The 18,300-nt window shown below is 47.5% G+C and overlaps 5 protein-coding genes across 5 annotated transcripts; 3 read left to right on the top strand and 2 right to left on the bottom strand.

Annotated features, from left to right (window-relative positions):
* Positions 1 to 307: 307 nt before the first annotated feature.
* On the bottom strand, positions 308 to 1,637 carry N7474_007986 (uncharacterized protein; the record flags this gene model as incomplete). Its single annotated transcript, XM_057199396.1, has 5 exons — positions 308 to 689; positions 766 to 919; positions 974 to 1,283; positions 1,349 to 1,536; positions 1,586 to 1,637. The coding sequence occupies 5 exons, from the start codon at positions 1,635 to 1,637 to the stop codon at positions 308 to 310; spliced, it is 1,086 nt and encodes a 361-aa protein (XP_057050097.1).
* A 956-nt stretch (positions 1,638 to 2,593) lies between these two features.
* On the top strand, positions 2,594 to 3,523 carry N7474_007987 (uncharacterized protein; the record flags this gene model as incomplete). The annotated part of the gene is made up of 1 exon (XM_057199397.1): positions 2,594 to 3,523. One exon carries the CDS (start codon positions 2,594 to 2,596, stop codon positions 3,521 to 3,523), a length of 930 nt encoding a protein of 309 aa, XP_057050098.1.
* A 2,315-nt stretch (positions 3,524 to 5,838) lies between these two features.
* N7474_007988 (sugar porter family MFS transporter) lies at positions 5,839 to 8,051 on the top strand (the record flags this gene model as incomplete). The annotated part of the gene is made up of 6 exons (XM_057199398.1): positions 5,839 to 5,987; positions 6,062 to 6,338; positions 6,397 to 6,518; positions 6,574 to 6,959; positions 7,023 to 7,268; positions 7,321 to 8,051. Coding segments are annotated over 6 exons (1,911 nt in total), but the record flags the coding sequence as incomplete, so codon positions are not given.
* Positions 8,052 to 11,563: 3,512 nt separating this feature from the next.
* Positions 11,564 to 14,599, top strand: N7474_007989 (TPR-like protein; the record flags this gene model as incomplete). Its single annotated transcript, XM_057199399.1, has 2 exons — positions 11,564 to 11,682; positions 11,734 to 14,599. 2 exons carry the CDS (start codon positions 11,564 to 11,566, stop codon positions 14,597 to 14,599), a joined length of 2,985 nt encoding a protein of 994 aa, XP_057050100.1.
* A 1,777-nt stretch (positions 14,600 to 16,376) lies between these two features.
* Positions 16,377 to 17,664, bottom strand: N7474_007990 (DUF92 domain-containing protein; the record flags this gene model as incomplete). The annotated part of the gene is made up of 4 exons (XM_057199400.1): positions 16,377 to 16,703; positions 16,761 to 17,121; positions 17,197 to 17,414; positions 17,479 to 17,664. 4 exons carry the CDS (start codon positions 17,662 to 17,664, stop codon positions 16,377 to 16,379), a joined length of 1,092 nt encoding a protein of 363 aa, XP_057050101.1.
* Positions 17,665 to 18,300: the final 636 nt, after the last annotated feature.

Below are 18,300 nucleotides of genomic sequence, written 5' to 3' on the forward strand. Positions count from 1 at the left end.
CATATATACCCCTGTCACTTCTCCGATACTCAGTATTGTAAAGAGCGCGAAACGACTGGCGTCCAGATGAACTTGGGACAGAGCCAAATAGAAGGGCTAAAACCTCCTGCACTGTGGCCTTCAGTTGACTCTCAGGATAAACACGCCGAGATATACGAAACATGCATAGTAGCAGCTGTCTAGTCACTACGCAAATGGAACCCATAGGGAGTATGTTTCAGGTACTTTTGAATTCCAGCTTGAAGTCTTTCTATCTGTATGCGGCCCAAATGAAGCAGAGCGAGAGTAACTGGCTTCGTGAATATTTTTAGACCTGTAGCAGAATTTCCTCGATTGCAGCCTTGCTCTGCAACTCATTCGCCTTGAATGCCTCGAGAGCATCTTGAACCCCCTTTGCAGTCACAGCATCTTCCTTTATAGCCTTCTCTAATGCTGCACCATTATCCGCAAGGTAGTCGATGTCTGTGCGTGCAAGCTGTCCATCCCATCCTGGACCAGCAAGTGGGTCGGTCTTAGCCAGGTGGATAACGCGAGGTGAGGGGGCACCATTGCGTTTAGTAGCGTTGTTCCCCGGCGGTGGATTGGCCTCAGCGTCTAATATGGAGAGCTGTTGGATGATATCTTCCGGGACCGTTACGTGATCGCAGCCCAGCTCACCCATTGCCATGGCTTCTCTTGCGGATATGAAACTGTACGCGCAGTGAGTCAGACAAAATAACCATTCTTCGACTTCGAAATGAAAATAAAGAGATGTGAAGTATATACCTAGCGGGCTTGAGCAAAGGCTGTATTTTGCCAGTCTCCTTGCAAAGACGCGCGTACGTTTCTTGGATCTGAATAATCCTGGGAGCCATAGGGTGCTGTAGAGCAGGATCTTCAAGGTTTGGCCACTGTGTGCGATCGGCATGATACCAAGGAACTATACAATCTCATCAGAAGAAGTCTTCCGGGGCAACTTTTCTTTCGAACTTACAGTTAATATATGGACTAATCGAGAGACACTGGGCCTGGCTTGCTGCAATGGCCTGAGGAAGGGAATAGAGGGTAGTGCCGAGAGTGCGAATGCCTTCTTTTAGCAGAATGGGGCTTGCATTTAGAGCAGGCCCCGTACAAGGTATCTTGATGCAAAAGCGATCCTTGGAGATCCCAACCTTCTCGAACTCGCGGGCATAGGCGCGGGACTGAGCAACGACCTTATTTGTATCGTAGGCAGCGAAAGCCGAAGACTGCAGCAAAACTCGGCCTTTAATATTTTCAATGTTCTTCGCACACAAGAGCGCACTCTATTGGAACGAGTTGTTAGCGTCAGCGGTGACCATAAGGGAGTCGCAATTGGATATATACCCACCATGCGGGTCAGGATCACTTCCCAGCCTTGATCCTTGTACTCTCTTGCGGTTTGGAGGAACAGCTCGTGGTTGTCAGGAGAAACCATTTGCTCGTAAACGAGGCGCTGGTTACTCGTCTGATCTTGTGGTTTGAATGGAAGCCATCTCTTAGATTCCGCGGGATCCATGCAGTCAATATCAATTTTGACTAAAGAAGTTAGTTACTCTATAATAACTCTGTTTCTAAATGAACCTACCTTGCTTTTGGAGTAAGTCGAGCCAAGTCGACTCTTGCTGGATACTTCCCATTCTTGCAGCTAGAAGTGGCTTTCTTAATAAATGAACGAAATCTGGGTAGGAAATTCTGGCAAGAAACAATTGGGAACATTGGGATGCTAAATATATACCTATTGTTCATGCGGGACCAGGAAAAGAGATCGACAAGACTACCATGTTGCTACTGTACAGTTTAGAAAGTGTAGTCCCTGTTACCGAAACGAAAAAGGTCGATGTGGGTCCGGAGAGTCATGTGCAATGGTATGGCTTTGAAGGAAAAGCTGGGCGAAACCGTCGCCACAGTGGAACATCCATTATACGACCACCTGACTGCGGAGGAACATTGGGCGTTAATGCGGGGACTGTAGAGAACTTCTCCGAGCTCACAGGCAAGAGGCCAGAAAGCCGGTTCTGGACTCTGCGATGATGGCGCAATCACCACGTTTACGAAAGCCGGCGGAAGACGGCCCGTCTCGTGCCCACAACCCGCCGACAGCGAGGCAAGCAAGTTCCGAAGAGGCACGCTGCAGGTTCTGGACATGGCACTGAAACCGGAGCATTTACGCGTGATGACTAGACATTCCAGCAATCTACCACGGTCCGGCCACAATGGATACCGATCATGATCCGCGTAATTTGTTGACTGGGAAGTTAGCTGAACAGAAGTTGATTATTTCCCACGGGCAGCACCCCTCCAGGTCCACCCATGCATGTCTCTGTTTGTCCTGTGGGGTGCCAGTCCCGCTCAAATGCTACCCCGGTACACATTTGGGTATTCCAATTCGCCCAATTTGCCTTGTACCGGCGGCTCTATGTCCGAGAGGATTGCGGCCAGACGCCACACCGTCGCCCTGACATGGCCCGCCGGATCGCGGTATGGTTACTGCAGTCGCTGCAAGAGACTCTTGAGGCGTATAACTCTAGCTTCCACTGCCTCCTCAGAGACTCTGGAATTCACTCTTGCAAACGCAACGCTTTGAATGCATAGGATGGGCCAGTCAACCACCACGACGTCAGCCCCAGCCCAACGCCCGAAGGTCAACAATTCCGGTGCACCTCCTTTTATGGTTCTGAGCGATGGCTCGCCCACATCCAAGACCACACCAGTTGCGCCAATCGACAGTACTGCCACGCCTGCAGAAAGAGCAAAACTCCGGTTTGCAGTGAGAGGCAACGCGATTGTTACCGGTGGCGCGGGCGACATTGGCTCCGTCTCCTGCCGGGCCTTGCTCGAACACGGCCTTCAAGGTCTAGCTATCTTCGATATCCATCCTCACGAGGGACAAAGAACCGTCGAAAATCTCCAGGTCGAGTTTCCTAAAGCGACCATCACTTTCACCCAAGTTAATGTGACAGACGCAGAGTCCGTCGCCGAAGCTATCGCCAAAGCGGAGGCATTATTCGGCACCATCGACCTAGCCCTTTGCTTTGCCGGAATTACCCAGGCTATCCATGCATTGGACCTTAGTCCTCAGGATTGGAGGAGAATGTTCGAAGTTAACACCACGGGCGCTTTCTTGGTCGCCCAGAGCGTGGCTAGGTCCATGGCGAATAAGGGCAATGGGGGTAGCATCATCCTCATGTCGAGCATCTCGGGCCACGTCGCAAATTTTCCCCAGCCTCAAGTCCATTACAATGCCTCGAAGGCCGCCTTGATCTCCGCGAAGAGCTCCCTAGCGGCGGAGTGGGCCAGATACGGGATTCGAGTCAATAGCATCAGCCCGGGCTACATGGACACCATCCTAAACGAAGGCGACGTCCTGGAAGAACATAGACGCGCTTGGGTTACCCGGATTCCCTATGGTCGCATGGGCCAGCCAGAAGAGTTGACAGGCGCAGTTGTTCTACTGGCGAGTCAGGCGGGATACTATATTACTGGGGCCGACATTCTCGTTGATGGTGGCCTGACGATATTTTGAAGTCTTCGGAGGAGCTTTTTAGACTTCCATTGACGCTAGAAATCCTCCATTATAGATATCTGTCGGGAATTTTCCCGTTTATTTTTTCTCCTTTGCCTAATTTTATCAATGTTATTGAGACATAGCGACCGTGGCTTCGGGCAAGTTACAATTTTGCGACGTGATGAAATAGAAAGGATGAATAATTGTACTTGCAATCATCAAAATCGTTTGTGCCGTGGAAGCGCCATGAGGGCAGTGCTGCCCACTGTCAGAGTCGTCCCAGTAAGTCAGCCTGCAAAATCGGTCTCAGATGGTTTCTATGCAAATTCCTTAAATTGCTACAGACGCGTGCTGTGAACGTCGAACCGGTAACACTGCTTTCGCCTACTGCTTTTGCCATTGCGGGGAACATGGCCCGCCGAGTTTTCTTTCGGGCAACCTTCCACCAACGCCATCCTTCGGGAGCATGCGCGGTGAATACTTTGATGTCTAACTTATCCTGCTGTAAGATTTCCAATTGATCAAAACCCGCAATGTAAACCACGCAATGCTATGCTCCCGCAATCAATAATTTCCTTAACATGGCAAACCAAAGCACCATGAATTGAGAAACAACGTCGAGAGGAGCTGGAAGAGGAATTCCTGCTAGATTTACTATATACTCAAAGTGCTTTTTCTTTTCATAGAAGAGACTAACTGACGGCTTTGGGTTGTGACTGTAGGACCTAGCTCGCTTGGTTCCCGCACTGGCTCCGGTCCGGCGCCTTTCAAATACGCTTATCGTGAATGAAAGCATTCAACGTTTCAGGAAACAGCGCGAGAACTACATAGCTCCCTTTAAGGACATGAAATATTTGCCAGCTGAAAACCACAGATTGATCGCTGAATTGAAGGCGTGGCGTTCCCTGACTGGGAAGCCAACAATGAGGCCTCCGGAACCTAAACCTCTCATGGAGACAATGTTTCAGCTGATGAATGTAGAGAATGATGTATTTGGAGGGTTTCCATTCAAGATTTGAGGATAATCTGGGTTCTATTATCTGTGAGCCTGTACAAAGTGGCAACTCTCCGGTTGAAGGCATGGACCATACCATATCGTCGCATGGCCCGTCGGAGGCAATGGAACGTCTTCACGATCTCAGTTTGCCTAAAGAAATCGAGTCTGTACTCCTGGAAAGAATTCCTCGCGTGCTATTAACCTCAGAGCCGCGAGGATATCGCTCTTGCAATTTTGTTTCACCCCGAGACCAGCCGGCCGACCCTTGTTATACATCGCATTCGGAGATATCCATATCAAGTGGACCTCAGCTCAAATCCTTTTCACCATCCACAGTCTGCGAATATTTATTTTTGCCATTGGATGCTATAATATACTGGAAGAACATGAAGGACTATTAAATCGCTCAATCGTCAATTTAGTGCTAACTTGGTTGATGATCATGCTTTGTTCTATATCTCGTTTCATACTTTTGGCGCCGAGAACACGGGTGCCGACCCAAAAAAGACCGCGTGATCCTCATAATCGGTTCAATAACAAACAAAATGGTCTGTGAAAGCTGTGTATTGGACACTAATGGAGCCTCGTCATCTTGTAGTATAGGCTGTGCACTCCCTTACACTGTATGTATATTTGACGAAATACCTCCTCTTTAAATTCGTAAATTTCATAGAACACCTCGTTCCGAGTATGGAGATTGTGACTGGCTCTTATTATAAAAAATATTCATGACTATACAGTATCAATGCCTCTCTTGACCGGTAAGTGGACCCACGGTGCTTGGGAATTGAAGGTTGCGGATGAGCAAGTCAACGGTAGACAACAGTCGCATGATTGATTGTTCGGTTAATAAGGGGAGCAAGATGGATATCCGTTACTACGCCTTAGACTCGGTCCGAACAATCATGCAATGAATTGCGAAGACGAATGTCACCAGTTTACGTTCACGAAGCCCTTATGCCACAATAAACTCAGGCTCTTACACCCTAAAATGGCATATTTCCGGTGGCGCCGTTTTTTGAAATCAGTGTACCCCTTAATTGCCTGTTTTGCGGATTTCCCCACAAAAAGCACATGCAGTCGTTAAATGACTCGCAACCATGTAGTCGGGGCGTGTCTCGCCGTCGGCGACTCCGCCCCATCGGCCTATCTTCGGTACGCCTCCGTTCTCGGCAGAAAACCTCTTGAGTTGTTCCAAACGAGCGATATATCGGCTTCCAATGGGGTCTCCATGCAGCCACTAGTTGGCAATCCTTGTCAACTTGCGGTCTTTTATCAAGCATCATGAGAGCCAAGATTCAACTTTATAAAAATGCTATAATTCGCCCTTTTAGGAGTTGTGACACCAAAGCATATTCCGCCGTCCCACTACCTTCCTGATCCCACGATGGGCGACCTTGATAAATCGCAGTCAGCACTTGCTGACGAGCAGCAATTCATCGAATATGCCAGGATGCCAACCCTTTCGAACAACAACAACGCGAAGTGAATATCACCACCTAATCAGGCCCTCGTTAACAGCTTTCAGAGTGCTGCGATACTGACCAAGGGTAACATAGAATTCAAAACCCTTTAAAGGGAATTCCGAAGGAAGAGTTACGTGCTCAGGTCGAAAGATTTGTCTCCGAAAATGGGCTATCGGAGCACCTTGATTTTTTAATAAAAGGTGCTCTAGTTGCGCAAGCACCGACTGACTTCTACAATCTTACTGAAATCGATGGTCGCGAGCGCGAGGCTTTACACGACGAGGTGTCGCGAAAATGGCATCAACCGAGAGCTCTCTGGTTTACTATCGTTGTCTGCTCCATCGGTGCTGCCGTACAAGGTTGGGATCAGGTAGGAGATAACTCAATCCATGCGGGTGTATTACAGAAGAAGATTGACGCTTTTATAGACCGGCAGCAACGGCGCAAACCTCTCCTTTCCAAAGGCATTCGGCATTGGGTCAAATAGCTCCCATGACCAATGGATCGTTGGCCTGATAAATGCGGCTCCCACGATTGCAATGGCTCTGATGTTAGTGTTCTCAATCCGAGAAGAGAAAGTCTTTCCTTTAATTTAGCCTGAATAGTGGTTGCTGGCTTTCCGATCCTATCAACAACCTAGTTGGCCGCCGTGGTGCCATATTCATTGCAGGCTGCTTTTCACTTTGCTCCTGCCTTGGATCAGCATTCACTCAGGACTGGCCACAACTTTTTACCTGCCGCCTCCTTCTCGGAATAGGCATGGGTGTTAAGTCTTCAACTACTTCAGTCTACGCATCTGAGAATGCACCTGCGCAAATCAGAGGTGCTCTCGCTATGACGTGGCAACTATACGTTGCGTTCGGTATTTTTCTCGGGTTCTCAGCTAATCTTGCCGTGGTAAATACTGGACCTATAGCCTGGCGTCTGCAGCTTGGTTCGGCGTTCATCCCAGCTATACCGTTATTATGCTTTGTCTTGTTCTGTCCAGAGAGTGAGTTACAAGGCAATTATAAGTTGGACGCTAATTAAAGGGCTAATACTGAATTCTTTCTAGGTCCACGATGGTATATTAAAAAGGGTCGATACGCGGACGCTTTTAAATCACTTTGCAAGTTGCGCTTCACGAAAGTCCAGGCGGCACGAGACCTTTACATCATGTATGTCCAATACACACAGGAGAAAGAAATAATTTCGAAGGGCGGGAGAACCTGGAAGCGCTTTGGCCAGCTTTTTACAATTCCGCGACTTCGCCGCGCTAATACTGCTGCGAGTATTGTGATGCTATCACAGCAGATGTGTGGTAAGTAAATTTCAATAGCTAAACTCACTTAGCCAGCTCATAAGTTACATAGGAATCAACATTATCTCCTTTTATTCTTCTAGCGTCTTTATGGACGCTGGTGTTTCTGAGAAGAACGCGCTATGGGCATCCTGGGGCTTCGGCTTGACAACGTTTCTATTTGCTATCCCCGCCCTGAGAACCATTGATTCATTCGGCCGTCGGCCACTTCTTCTCGCTACATTCCCGCACATGGCATGGACACTTTTAGCAGCTGGGTTTTGTTTCTGGGCACCTGCTGGCTCCCGCCTAGCGCCCATGGCACTTTTCATCTTTCTGTTCGCCGCCATCTATGCCCCCGGCGAAGGTCCCGTGTGCTATCCGTACGCAGCAGAGGTCTTTCCGTTATCTCACAGAGAACTTGGCATGGCATGGGCTGTATCCATCAATGCCTTAGGATCTGCTGTTCTCTCGCTCACGTTTCCCTGGATGCGAATTGCTTTTACCCCTACAGGTGCCTTTGGGTTCTATTGCGGCCTTAACATAGTAGCTTTTATCATGATCTTTCTCTGGGTCCCAGAAACAAAGGAGCTCACACTGGAAGAGCTTGATTACGTATTTGCGGTCCCCTTTACCAAATTTACGAAATACCAGGTCAACAAGTATATTCCCTACTTTTACAGGCGCTGGATCCTTTGGCAGAGGGATGCTAGACTACCTCCTCTGTACGATTTGTCGGAGACTCGGGTAGTCTCATATGGAGGTCGGGAAATCCATCCTGGGGCGAAACTTTCGGATGTCTGAACATTTCGTTCAACCAAGAATCAGATCCAGTTGTTTTCGCCAGAAAACGTCTATCCTAGCCCAGTTTGTGCCTGCATCTTTCCTCTCGCCTGCGTCAAGTCATCAGAGTCAAAATGTGCCGGGGTTGAGGATATGGCGAATTTTGGTGCCTGTACACAAACATAATACTCGCACAATTCGTACATCTCAGAATAAGTATGCATATACTTCTTTAAAGTCACGTGGTTTAATTCGGAATATCCGGTGGGCCCTGAGGTCTTTTCAGCTGCAGTTCCTAGATAAATCTTTCTTCAAACAGGCGACTTGATTAGCACATCTTAACCCTGATAGTTCTACTCTTGGTTCAGAAATATTATATTCTCTTCGTTTCCTGTGAGGTTAATGGATGTGGCAACGACATCCGATACGATATAACACCGAATTTTAAGAGATTAACTAAATAAGGATTGAAAGGTTTCAAGGTACAGCTCCAAGAGTAACTCGCGAGTATACTAGTTATGTGCGTTACATATATTAGTGCTAGGCATATCATCCCGACAGTTGACATATAGGTCTTTTTGGCGCAAGTTTACGATCATGAGAGCAAGGGTTGATGCGTAACCATCGAGTACATCCACTCCGATCAAAGATGTAAGACTCGTATAGAGCGTGGTCAAAAAATGGGAGACCACTAGGGCCACTAAGCCGTCCTAGACGCTAGTTTATGGACTAACATCATAACTTGACCTAGGTTTGTAGACGTGCGACTAACCTAGACGTACGTCTACGGTCAGAAGTACGGGGATCTGAATCACATGCCCTAAGGCCATAGCCCCTCCCGCCATAGGCCATTAGCCCTTAAATTGCGGTCACTATTCTAGAAGCCTTAGCTCACCGTCATAGTTAGCCAAAAGTCCACGGCCTATAGTCTAGGTAGGCCTAGTATTAGTCAACTAACGGCCCCGCTAGATTACCGACCTAAATGATGGGACTGATGTCATCGTACCTGCTTTCAATTTAGTTAAAGCGAGACTATTGTATCATACTTGCGTTCACTTATTGCGACACGCCACGGTTTTTTTCCAAATCTAGCCAGTAAATCCGTTCATCTATCTCCATAAAATATTAGGAGACGGGGAAGATTAGAGAGGCTTGAAAATTTGGGGAGAGAATGTTAGCCATTGAGGAATAAAGGAAGGCTAGAACATTCGAGCAGTGAAATGTTAAGAGCTAGGTAAATTGGACGGCCGGATTATTAAAAGCATTGAATTGTAGCTATATTTAAATTTTCACGGTGCCTAAAGTTAGCTAATAGCTAAAATTCCTGTCGCAATAAAGTTAGTTGCCTGGGATATTCAAGTTTTCGGTGTTAGGCCCGAGATACACACGCAAACTGATTGGCAGCTAAGAGTGACAAGACGTCGGCGTTGCGCCAACGTCCAACCACCCGTGGGCGTTTCGCCGACGCATAAACTGCGCACAAACGCTCTCAACGTAAATTGCAATGTATGATTTTCCTTCTGTTAGCTGGCACACCGTCGACCCCTAGCACTCTACTAACATAGTAGTCCCTATAGAGGACGCTCTCCCATATAGAGGTTTCTACGTAGGTTGCTCACCACTATAGCTATTCCTACATAGGACACTAGCAGACTCTACGAAGGATACCTTCCTATACATAATCTGATAACTAGCTAGTAATGTATAGCCGATAGCGAATAAGAATACTAATACTCTTCTTTAAGCTCCTAAATGAGAGAGACTCTCCTTTTATGCTGAAGTGTGCCCTTCTATTACCTGCGTTAGAGAAGGCAAAAAAGCTTAGTAGTATTATGATATAAACCACTGCATAAAAATTCTAAGATTCTACCGAACAATACGGTAGTATAAAATTGACTCATCGATCACTGTCAGCAATGCCCCGAAACGAACGAAGTGAGAGAAAGGGTTCTAATCAACACGGATGTACGTGCGTGCGAGACTGTCCAGAAAGACGTGGCTTAACTACGTACGGACTAGCAATGCGATCATTGGTTTTGCCTAGTGGGTTTGGACAATAGGCTTCTCGTGCGATGGCCGGCTACTAGCATCTAGCCCTGAAGATCAGACAGTGCGCCTTTGGGAAATGGCGACGGGCGCGCTCCCCGGCTGACTCCCTGAGAAATGATCCTTCTTAGTTTCAGCGTAAAGACATTTGCAATATCATGGTAAGCACTCCTGAGACACATACAGTTGGCCGGATGGTGTAGTTGGTTATCACATCACGTATCCTGCAGTGACGGTGAATTACGGGAAACAGTTTAGCGTTCCTGTTTGGGTTAAGCGTTGCCTTGCTGCTTAAGCTTCCCGTGCGTGTTCTCTATAAAGTCGTCCCATTCGCCGCTTCAATTTATTGCTAATTTCGCCCTTTTGCCCGTCCTTCATCCTGCCCTTACTCTCTTCCTGGTTGCTAGCCTATCCTCGTGGATAACCAAATTCCTTACATAAATTAGATAGTGCAACCCCCGATGCTTTCTTCTGTTGTCCGCAAAATCGAGATTCTTTAGGTATTAAGAGAAGTGGCAAACTATATGTCAATAAAGCGCTACCACTAAATCCGACCTAGACTTATATTATTTAACTCGTTGAAAATGTTTCTATTAAGCAACCGGCGACTGGAATTTTGAAACTGCACAATCGCCCACTCTGGCTCGTCGGGAACATGCCCTTCAAAATGCAAACGTGCAGGAATCTGCTACGAGGCTGAAAGAGGTAGAACGAGGGCAGCGAAATCAAAAATAGCTAGATGAGGCCCAGCAGAAGAAAAAAGTATGAATTATTGTTGCCTAGAGAAAGAATGTGTGATTTAGGAAAGAAAATCATGGCTCGGCCCAAGAAAATCGTGCCATCGAGCCGCCGCTATTTCTAAAGAACCCTATGTCTGCTCTTCATATCCACTAATTGCTCCAACTGGGCGATCGTACTTCTCGTGCTAAACAATTTATGCTATGGAATGAAATATGAGACATGTAGCTTAGCCCAGCATGATCGTCTGCAGACTGCTTGAACCTGTTGTTGAAAGACCATGAATTGACTCCTCAGACATGCGTCTTTCGCTGCGGATCAATAAATCATGAGCCGAGTGAACGAAAACCCCGAGACATACTCAAAAGACCATGCTGTTGTAAGATGCTTCTTCTATGCCAGTAGCACCATCGGTCGGACACTGTGGTTGCATATGGGGCTATGCATGCGGTGGGCTGTGCAGTGAGGCTAGTGACAGGGGTAAGAGCGGGGCGTAAGTCATCATCTTCGCCTTGTCATCATCCTGGGAAACCCTCCACCTATTTGCTTCATGATAGCTCTTCGGCGTTTCTGATGGATTCGTTAACATCTTTCACAGGATCAAACTTCGGGTTACAAATTGGACACAACAATGGGAAGACCGATGCGCATTTTCACTTGCCTCCGGGTGACGACTCCCAGATCCCCAAAAACAACTCCTGTCTGACAATGTGAATGAAGCCCCAGAAGAGAGACCGCAGCCCCTTGCCATGATTCCGTTCGGACGCGATCCAGATTTCGTGGACCCAGGATCTCTCATAGACTGGGTACATGAATTAAGCTCTGAGCCTTCGGCCAGACTGGCACTGGTTGGCTTCGGTGGAGTTGGGTAAACATATTCCGCTTCAAAGAGAAAGTACCATTTTCTAACAACTAGAAGCAAATCTCAGGTTGCCATCGAATACACCTACTGGATTCGGGAGCGATCACCTAGAGCTTGGGTTTTCTGGGTCCACGCTAGCGAAATTGTGCGATACGAAGAGGGCCTCCGAGATATCGCGGAGCGTGTCAAAATTCCACGTCGTCAAGACCCAGCTGCCAATATCTTTCAGCTCGTTGGGAGTTGGCTTGAGGACCTACAAGAAGAACGGTGGGTTCTCATCCTTGACAATATTGACGATGATGAATATCTTTACAAGCCAGCCTTCAAGAATTCGACATCAGCCCGCAATGACGAACGAGCTGAGCTACCAAACCATCAAGGCAGGCTTTCTGAGAAATCGCCCCTTGAATTTCTTCCAAGCACCCCGAATGGGTCCATTATTATCACGACTCGCAGCAAGCGCATTGCAATGAACCTTGTCAATGAATGCGATATCATAACAGTCGAGCCTTCGGAGAGTCATGCAATTGCTTTGCTTCAGAGAAAACTTCAAAACAAAGTCGCCACGGATGAATTGAGCCTGAAAAGTCTTGCTCGGGAACTTGACTGGATAGCACTGGCTATCGTTCAAGCAGCGACTTTCATTGCAAGGCACTCCCCTCGATGTTCTGTGTCACAGTATCTTCGAATGTTCCGAGAGAGCGACAAAGCAAGAACGAGTCTTTTGAGACGTCAAACCAGATTGTTGCATCGTGATCGGAGAACCGAAAATTCCATCATAGTAAGCCTGCAAATGTCCTTCGAATCAATCCGAAAAGAGAATCCACAAGCCGTGAATCTTCTGTCCTTGATGAGCTTTTTCGACCGACAAGGGATCCCAGATTATGTACTGCAAGCATCATTCCATTATGATGATAATGATGAAACTAAGAGTGATATCGACGAAGGCTATACGCCATTTGGACCTGCTTATCAGAGAGAGAATAACAAGGTCTTAACACATCCAAATGGCAGCATTGATGACATAGCTACGTTCAATCTGTCTCAGTTAGAATTCGAGGACAGCGTCGCCACGCTCAAAGACTACTCTTTCATTTCCATTGATCCCGAGACGCTTACCTTCGAGATGCATGGTCTTGTGCAACTTTCGATCCAGGAGTGGCTTAGGACACAAGAAAGGCTCGAGCATTGGAAAGAGACTTTTATCCGAAATCTATATCTGGAATTTCCAAAATTCACCAATTTCGAAAATATCTCTAGATCTCGAGCCTTGTTCCCACATGTTCAGTCAGCGTTATCACATGGTCCCGATTCAAATTATCGACTAAGATGGGCCAGACTAGTTCGTCATGCCTCTGATTATGTGCTCTACTGCGATAAACCAAATGAAGCGAAACGCATGACTGTCATCTCACGGAAGGAGACCGAGGATAGTCTCGGATGGGAATATCCAGAGACAATAATTGCCTCCGGCTTCGAAGTAAAAGCACTGATGAACTGCCAAGACCTCAAGACTGCCGAGGAGAGATGTCTCCAAACGATCGAAGCATGTACGAATTTTCATCTAGAAACGGGCCACACAGTCTATCTCGCGTTTCGCCAGCTTCTTGCCGAGATACATCATCGACAAGGCTCTCATCGGTGGGCTGAATCTGAATCTGAATATAAAGAGCTATGGAAGACGTGGGAGCGAGAATATCCGGACAATGGAGATTCCATTACCTACATTAAGGCAGCTCTAGCCGAACTATATCAAGATCAAAATCGTCTTGACGAAGCGGAGATTCTACTTCAACAACTGATAGAACCACACAATACAGTTCAAACAGGGAGGCCTCGAGACCTGAATTATCACATGAAGGACTTGGCATCTTTGTATCGAAAACAAGGTCGACATGAAGAAGCGATGACACTTTTTGCACAGGTGCTTGAAAGCGAAGGAGATCAATTTGGGCTAGAGCATCCGCGAACACTTTCGAGCATGAGAAGTTTTGCATGCGCAAAGGAAACCCAAACTCAGCCCCGGGAAGCGATGTTACTGATGCAAGAAGTCTTCGAAAAGCAGAAAATGGTTCTTGGATTAGACCATATGGAAACAACATACACTGCAACTCTACTGGTCGACTTACTAGTAAGAAATGACGAGCTAGAAGCCGCCGCATCTCTAGCCGAAAGCTTGATCAGCGTTCTTGACCCAGATGCTCATTTTGCCCTCGCCTGTTCAGATAGACTTGGACGCATATATCTAGCACAAGGCCAAGGAGAGAAGGCTAGAGATATCATGATCAAATCACTCGAAAGAAAGAGACAACTTCACGGAGTTGAGCATGATGAAGTGATCGATGCCCAATTTGGTCTGGCATTATGGCACGAGGAGCAAGGCCAACTTCGTGAGGCCGAGGCTCTCCATCAGTACATGTACCAGGTTCGCAAGCGAACTCTTGGTAGCGAACACCCAAAGACACTTACAAGTCTCCAAGGACTTGTAGATCTGTATTTGATGCATGGTGGTCTAGTCAGTTCTGAGTCACTATCGTCGATTCTAACTCAACTCTCCATGTCAAGAGAAGGAATTCTTGGTAGAGAGCATCCTCAGACTCTTCTGAATCTATTTGGACTGTCACTGGAGTATACTTCACAGGAAAAGTCGGTTGATGCTGCTGTTTTACAGCAAGAGATTCTTGAGATCTGCCTACGGAAATCTGGAAATGGGTTTGATGCGCTACCACTTCTGCTGGAAGCATTAGTTGCCAGCTGGGACAAGCTCGGTCGTGATGAGGATGCTGCATGCCTGGAAAGACACATCGAGTTTATTTTGGACGATATGTCCCCTGAAGAAATTGCGACGCTACTCAATTCCTCGAAAACTTTGGCAGGCGTTTTGGAAAGATCGTTCTCAATTGCGCAAGCGTCAAGTGGATAAGATTCAACCTGAAAAGCACATTTAATGTATCCAAATATCGTATCATTATTCTACATTCCATACATATTGTCCTTTGATTGAAATATGAGAAATAAAGGAACATGAGGCTCGAGGCAATTGCGAGGGCTGTTCGCTGAACGAAAGCCAGTTAGTATATCTTTGAACACTGGCGATTATCCTAGATCAAAATGACCAATTGCGGTGTCTGAACAAGCATGCAGAATTTAATGGCATTTGGTGAAATCATATTTTCGTTGTTATTAGCGATGCTACTAGACCTAAAGCGCTTTTGTATAGAAGTACAGGCTAGGACTGTGGCCACGGTTTTGACTCGGTTTTATGTGGTCTTTTCTAAGAGCTGATAGAGCCGCCGGGTTTTATGACTATTGGGGCAGATGATCATATCTTCTAAGAGGTAGGTCTAGGTAATCAAGAGGACGTTAAGTTCCCTGAATCTCAACGGCTACAAAAGAATTGCCTAATGACTACTCATTTTATTTATCCTTGTTAAAATCTAAACTAGATACATATCGTGACCTTTCTAGCACTCAACAACACAAGCGCCGTCAGTAATCTACACCACTTTAGTTTACAAAAGTGGCCCCTATAATATACGCAAAATGGCCACGTGGATTTCAAGCGACCTTGAGGATAGGTTTCTGATTTATGGCCTTTTAGCCCATGCGATCTTTTGTTCTGCCTAGAGGATTCGGACAATAGGCCTCTCGCGCGACGTCAGGCTACTAGCGTCTAGCTCTAAAGATTAGACAGTGCGCCTTAGGGGAATGGCGCTCCCAGCTGTTTCCTGGCGTAAAATGACTTACTTAGGTTCCAGTATATAGATACTTGGAATATGATAGTAAGCACTCTCAAATAATACATAATCGGCCGGATGGTGTAGTTGGTTATCACGTATCGTTAACACCGATAAGGTCCTGGGATCGAGCCCCAGTCTGGTCATTTCTTTTTTCTTTATGATTCTAACCCTATCGATTATCAGGAGGCAAGGAACGCCAGAGTGGAAAATTGTGGCCAGAATTGATTTTGTTTTCCTTTTTGTCATTTCTATTATTTTCTAATGTTGCACCTTCCCAACTGACTATCACCAAAAGAAAAGAATGAGCACATCATTAGCATACCGACTGTGCTATCTCCCTCGGCCGATATAGTCTCCAATTATTTGAATTGACAAGAAAATAGGTATTTGCGGAACAATTTGATTTTGTTTCATCCATCCGAAACGAGTTTACCGATGTAGATCAGTTGGTGCCGTCGTATAGACTGTAAACTTGGATCTAGTGGAAATGCAAGGTTGCGTACTCCTTGTGACTTGGGTCTGAAGTCGATAATGTGCTGGAAGCCAATATTGGCAATCCAAGAACAATTGGATTCGCGACTTTATCCGAGATGCGCCAATGATCTGCGCTTTCCATCTGATAACGACACATATCTCCGACTTGACGAAATAAATGCTGATAGTGGGCTTGGATCGGTTCTGGAGAGATCGTAAAACACATACCTTCCCTTATCCGCTGGCGTATAAAAATCGGGTTTGGGAAGATGTGCGGTTTTTAAGGAGGTGTCAGAGCCGACTTGGTGTACCTGAGCTTGGGTTGTCCAAGGATCAGCTTGGACATGTGAGACACAGTAGTACATATTCGCAGAATTTCAAACAGTTCTGTGCAAAGCCTGATGGCTAAAACACACTCGCTAAATGGATGAAATGGACCATTCTATAGAAAGAGAGGGCAGAACCCACCCAAAGATCCCTATTGATTTACAGGAGTTCCCGAACATCCACCCCCCAAACCCACTGCGCAACGCCCATGGCCCCGAAACTCATCGTCGCCGCCATAAGCATATTCACCCCATTATTATCCAGCCAATCTCGGCCGACCTCAATGCGGCGGCTCTCATTGCTCTCCTCATGGGCCCGTCCGGGTTGCGTGCCAGTCGAGGTATGTGTGATGCGGCTCCCGTGTAGGGTAGCTGCATTTACAATTGTTTCGGTGTTACGCAGGTGTGCGCTGCCCGTTGCTTGAGTGGAATAAGCTGCACCGTCCAATGTACCGCCCGGTCTTATTGAGGCGGGGTGGATGAGGACCTATAGACATGTATCATTAGCTTCATTTCTCATGCATATACTGGCCAAGGAACTTACCTTCCGGCCTCCACTCCCTTCAACAACCTTCCCACTCCTCTTATCCACCACGCTAGCTTGCAGAAGTCCGCCAAGCACACTATCCAACAAACTACCCAGCACCCCACATGTCGTCATCGCCACAGTCCACAACGCGCGGTCTTTGATCGTGGTGCCGGCGCAGAAGGGAAGTACGAGGGCAGATGTAGCAGCAACCGAAAACGAACCTAGCAGACCAGCTGCGAGTCCCATGGCAGTAACACCACCATTTGTACCGGGAGGAACTTGTCGGAGGGTGAGGGAGGTGATGAGGCGGGGCTTGGATTTGGCGAGGATGCCTAGTTCGGAGGAAAAGGTGTCTGCGGCGACGGCGGCATAATTTCTACATATGTCATGATCTGTGAGCACGCGATGCAAATTGTCGGGGAGGAGGGGAGGAGTTAAAGAGTGGACGTACGCGACGATCCCAACCATCAAAACGTCCGCCGCGCGCTGACCGAGCGAGAAACAATCCGCCGCATCCCCGGGCGTTTTCGTCAGAACCACCATATGCGCCACGCTCAACACCGACCCGACGAGTGAGTTGGCCAGCACTTGGAGGTGATTGCGAGGGCTCTCTCCACCCTCCGTGCCGGTGGCCGAGAGGGTCAGTCGCGCTTTGACTTCGTGTTTCACCTGTCGAATCAGAAGTCGGATCAGCAACAACCACGTTGATGTTCTAGGATGAAAACCAGAATACCTTTGTCGCCTTTGTTCCTCCGAAGTAGAACACAGCCATGAGGACAAACGGCGCGAACCAGGGGTGTGCGGCGTGGGCGGTGGCTGTGAACGCCGCGAAGACCGTGCCCAACGGGGTGAGCGACTTGCGGGCCCAGACGCGGTAGAGCAGGCCTACCACAGCGGGCACCGCAATTATGGGCTTCATGATGAGTGGGTGTGGATGAAGCAGCAGCCAAAACCTGGGGTGTTGAGGTAAGTGAGAGAGAGACAAGAAGAGTGAGCTAGGGTGGATCATTAATAGTGGATGTGGGGCTGGGTGTAGTATAGTCAAATATACTACACCTGCTCAGGGATCACTCGGTTCATGTTATGGACGTTGCTGTCCTGCTGGCGCTTGATGTACCTGGAGTATAGGAATGGAAAAGGTGGAGGTGAGCGAGTCGCGCAGAAGAAGAAAGGAGCTGTTCTGGCCAGGGTGGTCATTGTACGACTCTATCCATTGTGTCTACGTCTGCTGCACGGCGGACTGGTGAGAGAAGGAGTTATCACCGAACAGGAAGAGACACCAGGCCCTCCTAGCTTATCTTAGCGAGGAGGCCATATTCCCGGGGTTCCCCTGACAGAAGTTCATAAAAAAGACCATGATATTGAAATATGCATATTTGCACGCCTTCCTGCTCCGGGGGGGGTATGTCCAACGTCACCAGAGAAATAGTATACAACAAGGAAATATGGCCCACCGAGGGGCCACAGGGAACACAATATAGACAAGATCGCAAGATAAATATCCACGCCCTCAACAAGTGATGGGCCTCGTGAAACTCCCCAACCACGGCCAACC

The sequence above is a fragment of the Penicillium riverlandense genome, assembly GCF_028828495.1.
Source record: "Penicillium riverlandense strain IBT 135883 chromosome Unknown utg000007l_segment0_segment0, whole genome shotgun sequence".
NCBI lineage: Eukaryota > Fungi > Ascomycota > Eurotiomycetes > Eurotiales > Aspergillaceae > Penicillium > Penicillium riverlandense.